The sequence below is a fragment of the Falco punctatus genome (assembly GCF_963210335.1).
Source record: "Falco punctatus genome assembly, chromosome: 3".
NCBI classification, from domain to species: domain Eukaryota; kingdom Metazoa; phylum Chordata; class Aves; order Falconiformes; family Falconidae; genus Falco; species Falco punctatus.
Window position 1 is genome coordinate 107,523,968 of NC_137582.1, and position 20,707 is coordinate 107,544,674.

General features: G+C 36.5%; 1 protein-coding gene across 2 annotated transcripts in view; it reads right to left on the reverse strand.

Annotated features, from left to right (window-relative positions):
- Nucleotides 1–20,707, reverse strand: part of PRKCZ (protein kinase C zeta) — a 69,711-nt gene that overhangs the window by 27,245 nt on the left and 21,759 nt on the right. For both annotated transcript variants that reach the window (XM_080381301.1, XM_080381302.1), the window contains exons 6-10: nt 10,077–10,162; nt 6,974–7,105; nt 5,714–5,795; nt 4,944–4,996; nt 2,760–2,948 (exon numbers count right to left, since the gene is read on the reverse strand). In XM_080381301.1, coding sequence (XP_080237427.1) covers nt 2,760–2,948; nt 4,944–4,996; nt 5,714–5,795; nt 6,974–7,105; nt 10,077–10,162 — 542 coding nt within the window. The remainder of the gene's footprint in view (nt 1–2,759; nt 2,949–4,943; nt 4,997–5,713; nt 5,796–6,973; nt 7,106–10,076; nt 10,163–20,707) is intronic.

Consider the following 20,707-nt stretch of genomic DNA (forward strand, 5'->3'; position numbering starts at 1 on the left):
ACGTAGAAAGGTCTGCACAAAATTTAAGCCATTTAAAAATATCATACATCTGCAATATTTGCTACACTGCTCATACTGCTTCATAGAAATAAATTGTCTTAGCTAAATGATCCCAAGGCTGCTGAAGCAACTCATGCTAGTTACAGAAGCGATGTGACTCTCCAGTTTTTAAAAGGTTCAAACAAACTGAACTTTGTTTTCTTATCTGAAACTCAAAATTAATTCAATGAAACTACCAAAACCCGATTAGTTTGTACAACCAAAACCATTCTTAAAAGTATCAGACTACCTTTAATACTTCAAGAGGGAGAAGTCCTGAATACCCAGTGCAATACCATATAATAAACATCTATCAAAATTTGAAGGATGTGAGCATAGTACTTCAAAGTTCAGATCCGCAATAACAAAGCAATTCATCATTTTTCATATAACCGTACCAAATGTAAACCTTAAGTACAACTGATTTTAGCAGTAGATATTTGCTCCTCATGCAATACACCGATCATGTTCCACCCTGCAAACACTCAGTACACTGCCATGTTACATTACTGGAAATGTAACTGTTCTAAAAATTCTCCATTTCCAACAGATATTCCAGCTTTCCAACCTATCTGGAGACAAAAAACACAGAAATTGAGAAACCAGGCCTTCCCTTCAAGGATAATTAGGCAAACTAAAGTCTCAGATGAAATCAAGAAATATCACCATCAGATCAAATAAATCTGTTAGGTTTTATACTCACACCCTCCTGAAGACCTAACACGTTGGAAGGTTAAACCTGGGTCCAAACATGAGCCAAACATCCAGTTTTGAGTAAAACAATAAACATGTCCACTTCTTTTTTTTTTACTGAATGAGCTTCTCTTTAACAGTCTGGAAAACTCATTGATTATTGCGCTTGTGTACTAGTACATCAGTACTACACTAGTGCACTACTGTTAACAAGATTAGAAAAATATTAATAGCAGAAGCCCAGGTATTTGATTTGCTTCAGTTTCCTTTAGAAAAGAATGCTCACCACTCCCCAGCAACAATTCCATTATCTGGAAAGCACCAGCCCATTTAAACATACTTTCTATGTAATTAATTGTCTTTCTCCGTGAAAGACTTACTAGGTGAAATTTCCATTACTTGCAACGTCTCATGCTTTCACAGAATTCAGTGAATTTCCTATCAATTCCCAGAATTTCATTATACAGCCTACCTCATAGAAAAGAAAAACCTAATAGCTCTATCTTCTATGCAGTTATCTATGAGAGCCACTATTCAAGACAGACTTCTCATCTACCTCTGATTCTCAGGAAAAACTGCGTAACCCATTAATACTTCTACTTAGTTTCTACCTTCTTGGAAAAGCATGTGTTAAAGAAAATAGTAAATAAACCACACAACAATCTAATCTTTGGTCAGAAAAAAACCCCACCAAGCACGTGAGCAAGGCAAAGTATTTCAGAAGAGCTTGACAACTTTACTGTCCTAACCCTAGCCTCTGGAATAATGACAAAAATGGCAGCAAAAGAAACTGACTGAAAGTACCAACAGAAGTAGTACTTAAAACAATGTGGTCTGGGTTTTTTTCCAACATCCTACTTCCAAGAAATCCAGCCTTCCTAACAGTATAAAATACAACATCGTCAGCTTAAAAATTCACTTTCTATTGTAACAATAGCTATATAAGAAATTCCCTATGAGGTGAGACTGATTGTCCATCTCTTTTTTTATTTTATTAAGAGCCTGGGATTCCACCCGCAAGGATGACACAGTACTTCTTTATTCATCAAATCTTTACTGGTGTCATACTTTCTGTACCCCATCATACATGCTACCACTCCTGCACGAGCATGTCACACTGCAGCACTCCAATAAAGCCGGCACCCTGACAATGCTTCTTATCGTTCCGTCAGGTGTCTCAGTAGTTTCATCAGAGCTGTGGTCTGACCACATGCATTCCAGTTACCCCATCCCCTGTTCTATTACCGAACACAGCAGGTTCCAGTCTAACAGCATTGTAGGTGGTTCAGATCTACCTTCCTTGCTTGTTGTGATTGGTTCATCACATTTATGAAAAAAATAGGATGGATATGAAATCCATACCTTTCAAGAAGCATGACAATTACAGGAAAAAGATGAAGGGTTGGTTGGTGGCTTTTTTTCCCCTGAAACTTGTGCATTTGAGATCTTGCATTAAAAAAAATTTCAACAGGATTTTGGAAATAATCAAGAAATGCAGCACTGATTTCTGTGGCAGACAAGTATTTTTTACAAGGCAGTTAAAACATAGTGACCTCAAATGGCAGTAGCATAATTTTTTTTAACCCATGGAAAAAAAAAAATATTCCAGAGTACTGTGTCACTTGCACATAAGTCCTATAATTCTGACTATAAGAACACAATTTCAGCCCCTATTTGAATTACAGATAATACTTTGCAGGTACGTTCATTCACCTTGGAAAACAGTGCCCAAATTCGACCCTATTTATATCATCATTTACAGATTAGCACATTCAGGTTGGAATACTTTTCACGTGCATTCTATTAGGACTATTAAAATTGTTAATTGTTATTAAAATAAGGGACATTTCTCTCAGATTTAGTCTGGTGCTTCATGCAGACAGTTGATGACAAACGAGTTCAAAAGTCATAAAATTCTACATGGAACTGCTGTCTAAAACCTTAGCTGCTTTCTTAATGGAATGTTTTTTGTTAAAGCATACTAACTTTTTACAATATGTAACAATGCAATTAATACAGACTTTTACCTCATCATCATGGACCAATTCTTTTTTCACTACTTTCATAGCATAAATTTGATCATTCTTTTTTAACCGAACTAAAAGAACTTTGGCATAACTTCCACGTCCGATAACTCTGATTAAATCAAAGTCCTGTAGTCCAAGCCCCTGAGAAATCTTAATTCCATCCATTCCATCAATGACTGGTTTGATATCCTGTATAAAAAGAAACAGATGCTAGAAATAGAAGACATTTTCATAACAAGTAAGTATTCAAGCAAAGAGGTCTTCAGCCACTGGACAGAATTTGCTGAGTTTGCTGGCCATTGTCAGTGGCACACAGATCTGAATGGCTGATTGTAACACATCTGTTTAGAAATGATCGGTTGGTATTGGTTTTGCTCTTACTAAAAGTTGCTGTGTTTTTCAAGGTAGTAGTTTGTTCAATGAATCATTTACATATTCCCTACTTGAAAATGGAATGCAATGCCTTCAGAAATTAGGCTTTATTTAAATTCTTGAACTGCAGGCATTGTAGAAGAGCGTATTTCATATTCTGACAGATATTGTAGTACAAATTAATAAAGGCTCTCTAAAAAAAAAAAAGAGCTGATAAGGAAGCAGTAATTTGCTAATTAATGTACCTGTCTGTTTCAGTTTAGGCAAGAGCTGTCTGTAATAAGTTCACTACAGTTTTAATGAAAATGAAAATTTCTAATAGGTGCCTGGGAACATACAGCAGCAGATACCAATTTCTCAAATGCAACAATCTGCAGGAAATACGCCAATATTAAGAATGTTATTTTGAAATTAATTAGTTAAAAATATAAATTTTATCTTGACTCGGCTGAAATTAGATGTGAACATGTGAGACTGAAAATCAAGCTGTTGAACTAGACAAATGCAGCATGTACTCTGACATTTCATGCCTCACCAATATATACAATGCTTTAACATACTTCCACGGCCTATTTTTACCTGACCTCATAATACTGTACTTGTAGGCAGATCAGCATTCTGCTGAACTATGGAAAGTATTTATATAAAGAATCTTGATCTAGGATTGACTGCTATTAGAAGAGATTGCTCAGAGCTTAAAGATTCTAGTCAACAAAGCTCCCAGAATGCCACATCCTCTCTGTAGGATACCTTAAATTATTTCAGTAAAGCTCAAAAGCAAGGTGGGAAAATCAGAGCAGCACAATTCAGAACAGGTGAGCAAACAGCACCTAGCAAAAATTAAACACAAACAGCATCTACCTGAGCACTAACTATATCAGAAGTCAGCAATTCTAGATAGCAATTAAAATTATCTGAGGTGTTTCAAATTTATACCCTTCCAACTCTGAATCTGAGATAAAATCTAGACATATGTCTGAAAGTAAGGCAGTCACTTACCCAAGAGCGGGAACTACTCAAGTGTAAAATAATGGTAGTGACAAGTATTGTCGTGAAGGCAGAGGTAAAAAAAAGGTGAAGGCTTGTTAAAAGCAGGGTATCAAACTAACTGCTAGCGTTCTGCCGGGTGCATCCTATTTATTTGAAATATGCCAGAAGCCTTTTTAAAAATAATGTCTTAAAGCTCTTTAGAATTAAAATGGATTGAGATTTTTCAAACTGCTTTAAGGGAGTAACGTTCTTGGTATGGAGAGATTGTATCAGACCGACTACAAAAGAGCTGAAAAACAGAGTTTAAGTGTATGTTATTCCACTTGTATTTCCACAAGAGCTGTCTATAAATTATTAGGTATTATTTATACGAAATATTTCAGAGAGCTCTATAGTTAATGTATTATCAGACTGAAGCAACTTTCACAATGATAGCTGGTAGAAGTAGCCTGGGGGTGATAAAGGCTGTACATCCATTAGAGAGAACAGACAAGACAATGTCAAAGCCACCATTGTTGCAAAGACCAATGAAGTCAAACCCTCTACTAAATCACTGTTGCCCCAACATGAACGGAGGGGAAAAAAAAAAAAAGAACAAAGTCTCTCCCACATCATAACTGGGATAGAAAGAGCTGTACATAGAAGAAATATCAAAAATCTATCAAAAATGCTTAAAAAAAAATATCAGTTTTCAGAAAGAAAACCCAGAATTCTTTTTTCAAAGGTAGCAGAAGAAATAGGACAAGTAATTACCTATTTTATAAAGAGCTGTATGATTGAGAGTGTGCAAACATGAATTACAAAAACATTTCTAAAACATACCTCAGAGTCATCTTTAATGTTGTCATGTTTCCGGTTTGAAGGAATGTAGGGAACTGGAAAAGGAATCAAACAAGTTGGTCATTATTAAAGACCTTAATTAGAAATAATTTAAAAAGTTGATAAATGGAAGGTTGGTTTAGTAGCTTAGGGCCAGAAGTTCACTTCAGATACCAAGGGACAGCTGACCAAATTTTTTCCACTTTATTCTTGTAATTCTGACAGCAGATCCTAAGGGCGCTGTAGAAACAACCAACTCTGAGACAGTAAGAAATCCAACGATAAACCTTTGAGCTCATAACAGTATCTGACAAAGGCCAGAATAATTTTGGAGAATGGATATGATAACTGGGCCCTTAAAACAAGACAGGTTAAACCATCAAAAAATATTAACCTAGAAATAACACTCCAAATTACACAAAACTAAATACTTAAAAGTCTGAGGGTGCACTTATATTAGCATCACAGCTTGGATCTGAAGTGGAGGGGGTTTGTTTGTTCTAAAAAGTAAATCCATTGTTGCCAGTTGCTCTGTGCTTTATTTCACATTCTGGAATGGTTTTGGAGCATACAAATTTAGGTTGAAATCAAACCAGAAGATATGCTTCAGAAGTACATCTACTGTAACCGAGTCCCTAACGAGCTTTTAGTCCATGGGACTAAACTAGAGATAACCCAAAGTAAACTTCAAAAAAAAATCAAACAGGAAGAGTTGAAACTGGGCCTCCAAACGGGGAAACGTATGAATTCCAATTAAACAACAAAGTACTCACTTCCATCAGTTTCTTCTGAAGGGAGGTCAACTTCATCATTTTTATCATCTAACTGAGGTTCCTGGGAAGGCATGACCGAATCCTTGCAAAACACAGAAGTTACATAGGAAAAAACCGTTGGTTTATGCAGTTCCTTTTTAAGTATGTCGTGCCACATAACTACAATATAATGAGAAGCTTATATTTGCATCTTCCAGAATGAAAACTGGATTTGGCAGGAAATATTTCCTGATATTAACCTTTTGTAATGCATTATAAAACCAGCCTACCAAAAGCCTAAATGCCATGTCAACCATTCTCAGCAACTGCAACAGATGTTTAGCTGTTTTCTAGAAGTAAGATTAGTATATTTTATTGTAAAGTTCAAACTTTAATTCTATTTAAGACTCCTGAGTCCATTTCATATGGAACTGCAACTAAGGTAACACTCCAGCATGATGTTACACACTGAATTTAGAGCACTGGCATATTCCATAATTCCATAAATCTGTAAAGATCACAATACCAAAGAGTTTTACAGTATGTTTGGACGCTGCTCTCATTCCCAACTCATTATGAGACATGTAGGACTATTCCAGTAGGTATAGCAACACGCATAAACAAATTGGCAAAGGATCTAGTCATGTCAAGGCACGTCACATGCAATACCAATAAAGAAAAATACTGGTTAAAATTTTGAGTTAGAAAAAACGTGAGGCAACCACCTGTGAGACACTGATTATAGTCTGCAATGAGTATGGGGAAGGGCTAATATTCAGGGATACAGACGCACATTTATAGCCAAGGAAAGACACTAGCATTGCCACTGGAATAAGGGAAATGGAGAGGATGAGGAAGTACCGGAGAAACCACGATGGCAAGACCATGAAAGCAACAAGCCTTTTTACAAGCAGTAGCGCAAAACCCATGCAAGCACTTTAGTTCTTAAAACATTCCCATAGGCTAGAAGGAACCAATGCCAAGATTGTCAGTGACAACTCTTTTATCCATATATAAAATGCAATATGTCTACTGTAGAAGTCAAACTCAAGCTTGCTCACACTTAAATCGTATCACAAGTTTTCTTTTCTCACTTTTCCCAGACTGCTCACAATCCAAAGGCTTGCCCTCCATAGTCATTTCAGGAACTGAAAACCAAATACCACCGTGTGTCATAGATCTACAGCCATACACAGCATTTAAATACTCAGGATGCACATCTACAAACAACAACACGGGACACAATGAAACATCTTAGCTTTATACAGAACGCAAACTTACCATATGCCTTTTGCAGGTCAGTGGAACAAGTATATGACAACGTTTATGGACCAACAATTTGCAGTTGATACACTTGTAGCCTTGCCTTCCGAGACCCCATATCCTTTCACCGCACTGGCCACAATATGCTCTCTGAAAGGCAGAATGCATATTATCAATTCAGTTATCAATTATTTTCTGTAGATGAGTAGTTATCTAACAAGAATCCACCCAACAAGAACCTATCCTGGTCACCTCCTAACAGATGTTCAATAATAATTCTTTTTAGAATATCCAGGGTTTCCCTGCTAGCTGAAGGTTACACTTTATACTTAAGAATTCAGCTAAATGCAGTCCTTTTTTAATGGATGTTAGGAAAACAAGTATCTCCAGCATATGGAACACATTACAGCCTAACATTAGCAAATTATTCTTAGAGAATAAGTATATTTTGAGTTTCAGATTCTGACAGAGGTTACCTAAACAAAACTGACAGGACTTGCACTACATAATTATGCATGAAAAACACACAAACTGGAGAACACTGGCACAAAGTGTTAAAAAAGACAAGTTAAAGTATGAGGAATGTTCAATATCTGCACCTATATACTTTAACAGTGGTAAAACATCAGTAGAAACTTTGAGTAATTAAAACTCATCTAACAAGTCTGATGTAAAACCTCCCTATGTTGCACTATTTAATATAAAAAAATATATGGCCTTTTTTATACGTGCAACAAAATGGCATCTGAATAAATTAAATAAAAATGAGGACAAATTAAGAAGCCAGACATTCTACTGCTGACTTTAACAGGGCAGATCTTTAAATAATTTTTCCAGTGGATGTGTGCTGTGGTCATTTTATCCACTTCATCCAAAATGCCAAATAGCAATCTGAGATTCTTACATGCCAAAAAGTCACCTAGTCTCAGCCATCCCTCCATACAGCACACAGGTTACCAACAGAAGACTTAGTCACTATTCCCTACCTGCAAATTTTCTACAGTAATTACCGTAACAACCTAAGACACGGCCTATCATTTTGCAAGCTGCAGATGAAGTCCTGCACTCATCCCCCACTTCAGGCTTAGACAGAACTCTGCAACTGTCCCAAAGCCACAAAACAGTGGAACTCTGTTCCTCCTAGCAAACGGCAAGTTAGAGTGCGGTTATTCAGATCCTCAGACTAATGAATCACACACGGTGTCCCGCCCAAAAGTGTTAAGCTACTATAAATACTTACTAGTAGTATTAGAAAACATAAAAAATAATAGAAGAAATAATGATTAAAGAATGGATAATTTTTAAGAACTATTTTCTGTATTGCCCTTCTCATATTTTGACAGTTGTAGAAAACAAAACTTAACTACATCCCATTCATCTGTACAGCCAGTCCTCCTTGATTAGGAGAAACCCAGACTGCACTGCTCAGGAAAAAAAAACAGCCAAAAATCATACTGCCTAATAAGAGAGGAAGCCTTGGACATCTATCTATAGCCACTTCTTTCAAAATTCCTGGTCCATCAGACTTCCTTCAGTATTCTTGTACAGGTTTGGTAGCACTAATATTAAAATTAAATAAATGTCTTAGGCCCTGGAAATGACATGCAAGAAAATAATCTCATTTATTTCAGTCAGATGCAGGGAAGCAAGGGAGGGAAGGAAAAAAAAGAAAAAAAAAAGATGTAGTGTCAGGTCCCAAATTCTTTCAGTAATACAGGCACCCCTCTCTCGCCTCTCGAAAACGCTTACAAACACAGCCATAACAAAGAGTTAACCTTTACATTATGTTCAACAAGTTTAGATTTTGCATGTGTTTGTTCACCAGAATTATCTGAAAAAGTTTTAAAAGGTTATTTTGAAAGAGGAATGAATTCATAAGGATTAAAATCCAGTCAGAATTTTAATTTGGTATCTAATTCAGTAATACATATATGACCATAATTTATTATTAATTTATACTTTTAATGTCACATTTTACAGTTCATATCAACTTTATTACTAACTTCAGTTGGATGTGCTTTGTGTTCCAGCTTTATAGTATTTCATTTGTATACAGATAGTTATAACAAAGTAGTCTTGTTAAGGATTGTTGACAAATGAGCATGCTAATGAGGTTTCAAAATCTTTATGCGTCTATTCACTATTTGCCTAATTTCAGTTAAAACGTCACTATGACATGGATTAACAACATGGCAGGTATGCACTCACAGTGTTTCAAAGAAACATGTTTTAACCATGTAGCAAATACGCACATTGAAGCTTCATACTATAAATTAAAAAACATTACTTCACACATCACATTATACAAATGCATGTTATAATTCAGACACATGACATGTTTTTCACCTAAGTATGTGATATGATACTGAGTTTTAAGGGGCTTTTCCTTCCTTCAATGCAGTTTTGGGGTGGGGAGCATTAGGGAAAAAAAGAGCTAATTTCATAATTAAAAAAAAAATAAAAAATGTTACTGTTGAATCAAAAAGCTAAACTCACCTCACCGTACTCAGTTTTGTATGGAATTCCCAAAAGCATATACTACATTTGTATATATGCTGCAATACTTAGGCATAATGGGATAAGTGAAGGAGGTGTCTCAGCCTTAAAGCGACATTCACTTGCGTATTTGGATTAAGTCATATTAACACAGTTGTATTTTAGCTCAATAAAACAGGGGTGTTTGTTCTTAATTAGACTATGTAATACCTCAGACTGAAAACAGTTAAAGCTAACATCAAGAGCTCTAATCTTTAAAAGTGACAAAAAGTACTAAAGGTAAAAGATTCAACAAGCAATCGAAATCAAGTAAAGAGCAGAAAGGAGGTAAGAAGTGCTCAAAATATATATCAGTTTAAATAGTCACAAAAAAAAAATTTTAGAGACTTTAAAAAGAATTTAATTTCACCAATCCTATATTATTAACTCCATCCTAGATTCAAAGACTTTCAAGTTTTTCCTGAATGTTATGACCTGAATAACACTGCATAGACTGAGAAGTCACATGAATAAGCATCTTGCTTTTCCTTTCTTTTCAACACTCAAATATAGAAAAAGCACAGACTGAGAAAACAATTACCACAGAACATTACCAAAACCCAACATTTTATGCAACAGTACTCACTCTGTTAAAACGTTTGGCTTGAAACAAATGCCCATTCACTCGGTACAGCTTCCTCCATCTTCTGGCTCCACGTCGGTAGATTGATTCTAAGAAAGAAATGAAAAAGGTGTAAAGCAGCAGCATGCTAGCCCAGCAATACAGACACACTATGGGAAGCAAGTTGTGACCTAAAACAATCTTGCTTTTCTAAATATCAACGCACAGCTAAAATCCCTGCGATTTTTTTTTTTTAAAGGCAGCCGTAAATGACAGCTTCTGCAGGATGTGCTTTCACCACTGCCTCTCCCTTTTCTCTATCCCTGTCTCTTTTTCCTCACATGATCATAATCTTGTTACAGTTTCTTGGCTGCTTGCTGTTCAAGCTCAGGTGAGAGCAACAGATAACCGTTAAAGAAACAGCTTCCTCTAGTAAAATTACGATGCTGATCTCACCTTCATATGTAAACACGTAAAGGGTGTCTGGTGCTATTAGATATGCAATATTAAAGATGTTACAAGTCTTGAGAGTTACATTATTTGACCTCATTTGTATCTTGCGATTAAACGTTACCCAAAAATATTTCCTTCTGTTAAGCAAACAGTTCAAGCATAGGTCTCCAATTATTTCCGATATATTCTAAACATAACAAATCATTTAATCTGTTTAAGCCAGACTTTTCAAGAGGACAGCATCTAGCACCTACTCCAAATTTCTTTTGTTGTCACTTTTCACATGCATGTGTGCAATTGTAGTGTGACTGGCTGATTAGAGAATTTGCTACAAAGTGTTGAAAACCCCGTTGGGCAACACCAGCCCTACTCAGAGCTGTACAAAGCTGTAAAGGGGACACAGCCAACCCCTGCCACAAACCAGGACCACCAGCTCTCCCCAGCAGGCAATGCAAGTGGGTACTGGGTGCAGTGGGGAGCACGCAGGGCAAAACAGAAGAGGGTGGCGAGGCAAGCAGAAAATTCAGTAGCGATGTTAAAAGCAACAACGTACTCCTGCTACCAAGAGGCTAAAAAGCTTTAAAAAAAGATTTGGCAAGTTTTTCATTGTTGAATAATTTGTTTTAATCACACTGATGAAGAAATTCTAATTTAGGAGTTCTCAAAAGTTTACTGTAATATTTAAAAGTTAACAAGCATATTTTAGGCAGTGAGAAGAGTCTGACATCCTCTCAAACATTTCCAGGAAAAGTATTTTACAGTGTTTTAATGGGTGTTATAATATCCTCTTACTTGGAAAAAAAAAATGTGAACAACTAGAATAATTCTCATTTCAATAGCATTGTTTTAAAGCTGTCTTCAGTAACATGATGAGTAAAATTTTTCCAATACAAAGTTTTAACTGGTATGCCTTTTAAAAAACAAATTATTTATACCAGTTATAATGCAACTTAACACAGTTGGCAGCTTGTACAAAATCTATTTCATGTACTTTGAACAGGAAAAATATCAAGTACAGCAGTTTCATAGGGAAAGGAAAACTAAAGAGCATAGGAATCATAAATAACTCCATCTGAGAAGACAACAGTAAAACATACGTGTTTATGATACCTTGTGCATGGCTCCATATATGCTGTATTTCATACCTAGATACACTGGTTCTGCCAGCCAAAACAACTCAGTTTTGTAGCAAGCAATTGCATTTGGTCACTATAACACTGATCCTCGCTTCTTCCCTGTCACCTTAACAGGGTCTATCATATTGCTTTATTTTTCTTCTTAAAAAATTGCAACTTCTCCACCAGACTCAGTCAGGAAGTTGAACAGAGGAGGGGGGTGAGGTGGGGGGGTTGGGTTTTTTTGTTTCTTTGCTTTTAAACAGAGTCCAATATTATGTTAGTGTTAAAGCTGTCCTTTTATCAGTCTAATACAAGTGAAAAATCCATAATGACCAATACTGTATGTAGAAAAATCCTTTTGTGTTAACTAAAATGCCCCAGACAATGCAGCAAAGAATATTTCATTTAAGAACATTGATAAGACCTGATTGATAAGCATTGCTACATTCTGACAAGGTATTAAAACTGTAAATTTATAATCCTCAGAAGTTAATCCAAAAACATCTTAAATTCTCATCTTTCAAGTTTTAAACAGCTAAGTTTTAAATATCCACAGCTTATAGATGAAATTTAGGGTTTTTTAAAATAAAAAAAAAATCCAAACATTTTCCCTGTCAAAAGACAATGCAAATAACGAACAGTTTGTTGAAAATTATTTTAACTTAATATCGAGCAAGCCAAAATCACAGCCTACTGACATACAATGTGTGAACACTGCTTGTAATACTGGGTCTGATTTTAGATACTCTATTTTTGTCCTTCAAAAGCAAGGCACACGAAAGTACTGAAGTTTCTGTGACTCCACATATCTACAGTGCCAAATCCACAAACATTCATATGTTACTCTATTTGCATGTGCAAATGTTTACTTTCCAGCATTTGAAACAGACATTGCACTATTAAATCAATTGTTAACAATTTGGAAAAAAACCAAATTCTTAAAGGAGCTAAAAGACTGCATGCCACAGAAGTGGCAAAGATACAGTGACTAGAATAGAGGTGTATCACTGGCTATCTTTATTTAACCCTAATAGCTCTTCAAAATCTGCTACATACAAACTTTAAAGCAAACAAAAAACACTGCTTTTCCTAAGTGCATAGAAAATATACACAAGAACCTAGCAAAACTATTGCAAAGGTTTTGCCTAAAAATATGCTCAAACACAAACATCAATGAAAAACCATTCCACCATTTGCAGGATGACTTTTCACCACGAGAAAAAAGAAACTCCAGGATTTTTTCCAAAATAGCTAATTGATTCATTAGACAAAGCACCATATGGAGGCAACCTAATACATCTGTGTGCTGAACATTAGCTTATCACTGACACGAGGAATATTAAGTGAATGATAAGTTAACGAGCAGCTTGTGCTGATGAAGTCTGTAAATAAAGGAACAAGTCACTTCCCTAATTACCGGTAAATATTAAATCAAAGTCAGGGGTTTATATCATATACTTGTGAGGCAGCAGTCCAACAAAACCTGAATATAGTGTAGCCTAAAGAAGTAGGAACCCCTGCAGTTTACCACTACAGCTGCCGCTGATTCAGCACAGGGTCCAAGGCAAACCCATTTCCCAACTCTAAAAGGGACGAAGGTTAAAAAAGGAGAAAACAGCAATGCTTGTAAGACACACCTTTATATATCACAAGTTCCGTTGTTATTATTATTGCACAGTATGATTATATGACAGAATAATATGTTCTTAGTATTACCAATAATAGTATTCATTTTTGTAATCCATATTCAGCCAGTGGCGCAAAGTCTAATTGGAATACCATGAGTATCAGCATACCCCAGGGGACAACACTGGTTCCAATCTGTTCAGCATCCTCACCAGTGATCTGGATGGGGCAGAGCACACCCTCAGCAGCTTCGCCGATGATACAAAATTGGGACTCACACAGTTGTGCTGCCAAAGAGAACTCAACCCCTGGAGAACTGAGCAGGGAGGGAAGCTCCTGAAGCTCAAATGGAAGCGTGTGAAGTCCTGCACCCAGGGAGGTATGACCTCACACACCAGTATATGCCAGGGGCCCAATAGCTGGAAAGCAGCTTGGAAGAAAAGGACCTGGTGGTGTTGGTGGGCACCAAGTTGAACACAAGCCCACAATGTGCTCTTGTGGCAAAGGCAGCTGTGTCCTGGGCTGTGTCAGGAAGGAACAATGCCAGAAGGTCAAGGATGTTGATCCTTCCCCTCAGCACTGGTGAGGCCACACCTGCAGTGCCATATCCACCAGCTCTCCCCAGTACAAGAGAGGCATGGTGCTATTAGAGAGAGTCCAAAGAAGGGCCACAGAGATGACCAAAGCACTGGAGCATCTCTCATATGAGGAAAGGCTGAGAGAGCTGGGGCTGTTCAGCCTAGAAAAGAGAAGGTTCAGAGACATCCCATCTATGTACACAAACACCTGGAGGGAAGGGATCCGTAAGACCGAGTCAGGCTATTTTCTGTGCTGCCCAGTGACAAGACCAGAGGCAATGGGCACAAACACACACAGGAGGTCCCTTCTGACCATCACAGACCACCGCCTCACTACAAGGGTGACTGAGCACTGGGACAGGTTGACCAGAGAGGTTGTAGAAATATTCAAAAGCCATCTGGCCATGACCCTGGGCAACCTGCTTAGAATAACCTATAGAACTGGACTAAAACACATATTCTGTGTATCTAGTAATGCACCCATGAAAGAGGACACCCTAAAGATTCACTTAAGAAAAACAGGAAATTATAAGAAGGAGTTGGGTTTTTAATATTATTTAGAAGCAGTCAGCTTCAAAAATCCTAACCAGAGCTAAACTAGATGAAAGAAACCATCTTGACCAATAAAAAGGTTCTTAAAATGGCAGCAAGTATGTATCTTGAGGTAAGAAACAAAGAACTTATTGTCAATGTTCTATGATGTGTGAACAAATGCTTTCAGTATGCATTTCACCCCTACACTTCATATGGGAAAAAGGTACTTCTGAACATGAAACAAAATGTTTTGGTAGATGTTTCCAGAACACTTTAGCATTAAATAAGTAAGGGATTCCATGAAACTTGCAAGTTTTTAGAGTCATGATTGATCCCAGCTAACTAGAAAAAGGAATTCCATCACAACAGCACAAGTATTTTATTACTGCGCTTAATGGAAAAGGCTAGGTTTTCCATTTATTTTTATAGTACACATCAGTTAACTCATCAAGGACTTTGAGTAAGCTGCTGGGAAGCTGAAGGAGATATCATATCCCTAATTGAAATAATCTTTCTGATGGATATTGAAGACAAGCCTTTGCGTAACAAAATAAAAAGAAGTATTTTTCAATATTCATTTTGTATGTGAACAAGTCCAGAGGAAAACTCAAAAGATATTTTAAGCTGCTAACAGGTGTAACAATTTTTTATTAAGGAACACAAATACATATTCTAATTACAATGAATGTACTGAACTTTATCTACTTCCAAGTTTGGGAAATCGGGAAAAAAAAAGACTGTTTTTCAAGTTAATATTACAAGGGAAATAAAAATACTCAAACTGAAACAAAATTAACCAGCTGTCTCTACGTAAAAAGCAGTGTGAGACAACTGACTGTTGCCATTGTGCAATTCTTCCCTCTGTTGTCAAGCTGTGCAACTACATCACTAACAGTAATGCACAATGAACCTTGTAAATATATTTAAGATTGTTTTTTTGAAAGACATTCCCTAGGGTTGGTTTTTTTCCATCTTTAAAGAAAAATACCCACTTTTAGGAAAAAAATAAATAGACAAAAAAATGTAATTATGGATATAAATGGATCAGCCACTTGTCTGTTATTCAGTGTTCATTCCAAATTAACTCATCTACAGATAACAGCCCCCCCCCCCCCCCCCCCCCCCCGCCCAGTAGCGGCCTCCTCAGAACTCAGCAGAAAGGATGTGAACCTTACCTTTGAAAATGTAACTTGGTAAAGGATGGAGAAATAGAAGTCAGAATTGTTTTTTCAAGTGAGAACGTATTTTCCCAATACTGAAGAAGAGACAACTGGAGAGACAGGCCCAACCTGCCCTGAAGCCCAAAATAGTATTTTTCCACCTGAAAGTTTAGAAATGCTTGGGTTTTTTTAAATATGTAAAAGAACTAAGCAGTTGCCTGAGAAGTGTGGTTTACATCAATGAATGGCAGTAAGATGGCCACAAAATTTTCTTCTTCTGCATTTGGATTTACAAATGCAATTCCAAAGTCTACTTTTATGTGATCAAACTATAATAAAATCTTTTACTATACTAAGCACAGAGATAATTTGCTATTGCTGCAAATCACTTCTCAGAGATTAATGCAACTTGTTTACAGGCCAATTACATGGCCTGCCAGCTGGACAGTATGAGAATGCCCAGTTTTTGTTTTGTTCTTTTAATGTTTTGCTGAGCAGACAAATGAGCATTCTTTCAAAACCAACTCATGAATTACAAGTAGGAAACTGATATTTGTATTTCAGATAAGACTGAATTAGATGAAAAGGTAACATATGAAAATAATTACATATAAAGATAGAAGAAGTTTGGGGAAAGTAAATTTTAAAGAACTTTGATAGTACATTGTTTCACATATCTGTTACTTAATATGTCCCAAACAGTTAAATTGAAACAATAGAACTGCTTTCTGAAGCACGTAACAGACACACATTGTATGGGATGTTAACTGGCCCTTCTTTTTATTATGAATAAGCTGCTATGTACAAGTGCCATTCCTTTTCAGAAGTCAGGAAAAGTGTATCCTTAACAATATAAAGGTATTAAGCACTTCCACCTCTTGCAGTAATGAAAATGGTCAGAAGACAGCATTTTTTATTTTATTTAAAACTGATTAGCAGTTGGGGAACCATATATCCCCATCCTTCTTTTCTTTTTGAACACCCACTAAAACTAACTACAAAGTCAGATCAACCTCTATTAAAAAAAATTTAAAAAATCAAGCACAATTAAGATGGCAATAATGACAAAGGAAGCATACTACATATAGCATCAGCAGAGAACCAATGAGGAAATAGAACTCTCACAACAGGAATGCTTACCCAGCATTTACTGCAACACAGCTAGAATACTGCTTGAATATTCTGTTCCCCACTGACTTCAAAGGGGGTCAACTGACTCCCATTTCAGGACTGCTAGGTGGAAAACCTGTCGGCCGTACACGCTGTTTTCTCATGCATGATCTCCTGGTTGCTTATATTCATATCCTTCTGTTAAAATGGCTCCATGCCATTGCAAGGTGGTAAGTCACACTTACAAAAACAACACCCCCCAATAAAAACAGAGGTAACAACTCTATTTCAAGAAGTCTCTGCTGCACTGGTGCTGTATGCCTCTTTAGATCAATCACACCTATTAATGCCTTACGCTCTTTCTTGGTCTCCAAGTTAAAATGCTCACTATGAATGGTGATTAGAAAATGTAGATTGCCTTGTCATTAAAAACACTGATTGCATGAAAAAATTAAGAAACAAAGGGATCTAAAAACAATTTTTTAAAATAGAGACTTTAGCTTTCAAGCAAAAAATAATACCACCTTACATTCACAAGAATACAAAAAATAAAACATGTAGACAATAGGTAAGTTGTCCTTAAAAGTTCCCTTTACTTGTGATCAGAGGGACTGATGAACTGAAAAATACTGTTGATGAGGCCTCAGAGGTGCCACTCACATGCAGTGTGAAAGACAACTACATCCTACCAGAATAACAAACAAAATAGTTACTTTAGCTATCAAACAAACAGGAGACATCCACGGATTTGACCTACTATCTCTTAAGCAAAAGATAATAATCAACTGATACTTTAAAAAAGCTATCTAGACATTTAACAGCAAACACAAACACAGTTTACAAAATTATTTCTTGAAAATGGTAACGGAAATGTAACCCTCCAACCATCATGCATTTGCTTGCTATGAGATACTTGGCAAGTTTCTGGCAAACAACAAATAATCTTTTTAAAAAAATAATCTTACAATAAGATATAGCAAACCCCACATTTTTAATTGATCCAGATTACCTTAACACCACATATAAGAACTGGGATTGTTTTGGTTAGGCTGCTGAGCACAGTAAGTCCCATGGCTAAATTGACCATCTGTCTGGCTTGTATATACGTTGCACAATGCACATGAACAGTTATAACTTGAACCTCATGCTGAAGGTGAGGTTCAGTTTTGCAAAGAAAGACTGACAATTTAACACAGCTACATCGCAGTCAACAATTGGTTTCTTTTCATTAAAGACTACTGTGCATTTAAGTTGAACAGCTGAATACAGTTGCAGTGTTACCAAGATAGATAAATCTGGTACCAAACTAGGGTAAGAGGAGGATTCTCCCAGCCACCTGGTGGAGAAACTGTAGGAAGTTCGGGCAATCCACTTCCATACCAAATCCTAGAACTCCAACTGTGAAGTCATTTGCAGAATTTGCATTCTCTTTTTGCTTTTGAGACTAACCATTTATTAACTCATCACTATGAACTGTTAAGAATACAAATCAGTGACTATGGCCCAGAGTTTACTCATTATCTAGTCAAAGCAAAAACATTTGTCAATTTATTGAAAACAGATTTGGTATTTATGTATCAAGACGGTTGTTTGCTGAGAAGTGTTGATTTGTTTTAAACATACAACACTACATTGACCTGTATGCAGGGTCTACAGAAGTTTGTATAATCTTTCCAGCATACACTAATGAAATTAAACTTGCACTTTCTTTGAAAGGAGGGTAATTATTTTGGAACTAAATCGCCAAAATATAATAGCATTACATGACAAAATAATACAAGAGAGCATTCTTTTACCAGCATTATTTAAAATTCTTTCTTTAACCAAAACCCCCAAGAATTTAATATGGCAGATATACAGGAAAAATATTATGGCTTAAAATATTTTGAAGTGGCTAAAGGAATTTATGCTTTCAGTGTCCAAAATTGCACTTCACTGCTTCACAAGACTTTATCTTGCCTTGTTTAACTCAGAACTCAAAATATTTTTCTATGCAAGGGTCATGGCTTTTCTATAAAGTTATTTCATTAGTTTTATAGTTTCTATAGTTCCTCTTCTATAAAGTTCTCATAACCAGACATCAGAATTTTATGATTTTACATGAAATTTATCAGATGTGCTTGAAAATAACAAAGCAAAGTACACAAAGCGTTACTCAAGAAGTCCTCATTAAATCCAGTTACTGGATGCTAATCTACATCTGCATCCACTTTACAGGCCACTTTTGTTTTTTAATAAACTTCTGTGTCTTAGCACATATATGAAGCACTACTTTCAATTATAAATAAAAGCTTTCTGAAAACAGAAAGCCTCTGTCTTCTATATAATTTGGAATTACTGAAGAAGGCATACAAAGAAGTGAGAAGCAACCCAATGAAGTTTCCTGCAAGAATTTGCTTCTACTGTGCATTATCAGTAGCCTGCATGATTTAAGACTTGCTGGGGATCTTAATCTAGACTTGACACCACACATTTTCTAGAAAAAGTTAATCCTTTGAGTACACGACTCATACCTGTTGGTAGCTGAAAGGGGTGAGTGAATCCCAGTTCTTTCTGCAACTGAGCTATACAGCAATCAGAAGGAACTGAATCCAGTTTATGGAAGTGTGATCAATTAAAACTTGGTCAGATCAAATTTTCACTTGGTCTCACAGGTATACGAGACATAGGCACCAACACCTATTTCATCACATCATCAGTAAAAATACAAAACTGTTTAAAAAACCCACCAGCTATTCAAAATGGATTTAATATTTATTTTAAATTCATAAAGCTTTTCTAAGTGGCCTTCACAATGCCCTTGAAACCATTATTTGTTTCTTACAGTCTCAGGGTTAGGACACATTTTCTGAGTCAGGCTGTTTTCCTTCACAGCATGATTCCATTACTTCAGCTTATGATCCACTCTAAAACAGTTCCATTTCCCTTCCCAATATTTACATTTCTCCAGTATTAGCAGAATGACAGAAACTCATTTTAGTTATTACTTCATAAAGGTGTACTTCATCTTTCCGAAGACATCAGACCCTTGAGCCTATTTCTCTGAACTCTTTCCAATTTAATCAGTCATCTGCTAATACTATACCCAGAAAACTAAATTATGCAATACGTCAGTATGACAGAGGACACTGTTACCTTGCAGCAGGACTAACTCTGCAGACCTATCGCTTTTCAGTCTGACTGTTTTGACACATCTGTACTTCACAGCACCTTCTTCTGCTCATATTTGGAGGAAAGCAAGCTAAAATTAAGTGTGTGTAATGACCATTCTGATGATGTCACAACCTGAGTTCTATGAACTACGCTTACTTTTTATCATTCAATAAATAAATCAAATCTCCGAGAGATTCTCCCATTTGTACTTTTACCCCATCTGAGCTTCCTCATATACTATACAGATACAGCATTTATACATTTCACAAGTACAAAATAAGCAGATTTTGCAGGAATATAAACCACTACTAAACTTACTATTTAGTGACAGTAGCTAAATAAAAAAATCTGAACAGTTTCAGGAGTTACTCATCACATCTGTTATATTCTGAATTAAATGACTGTCCTGGTTTTGGCTGAGAGTGTGTTAATTTTCTTCCTAGTAGCTGGTACAGTGTTGTGTTTCGGATTTAGGATGAGAATAATGCTGATAATACAGAGATGTTTTAGCTACTGCTGAGCAGTGCTTACCGAGTCTAGGACTTTTCAGCCCCACCAGTGACAGGGCTGGGGGGCACAAGAAGCTGGGAAGAGATGCAGCCAGGACAGCCAGCCCAAACTGCCCAAAGGGATATTCCATACCATATGACCTCATGCCCAGTACATAAACTAGGGGGAAAGTTGACCAGGGGCCACTGCTCCGGAACTGGCTGGGCATCAGTCAGTATTGTGCACTGTGTTTCGTACACTCTAGTTCTTTTACCATCATCACTCCTTATTATTTTTCCCTTCCTTTTCTGTCCTATTAAATTGTCTGTTTCTCAAACCATAAATTTAATTCTTTTTCCAATTCTCTCCCCCATTCTATAGGGGATGGGGGGAAAGGATGTGTGCACATGAGACTCCATGTGGTATTTAGCTGC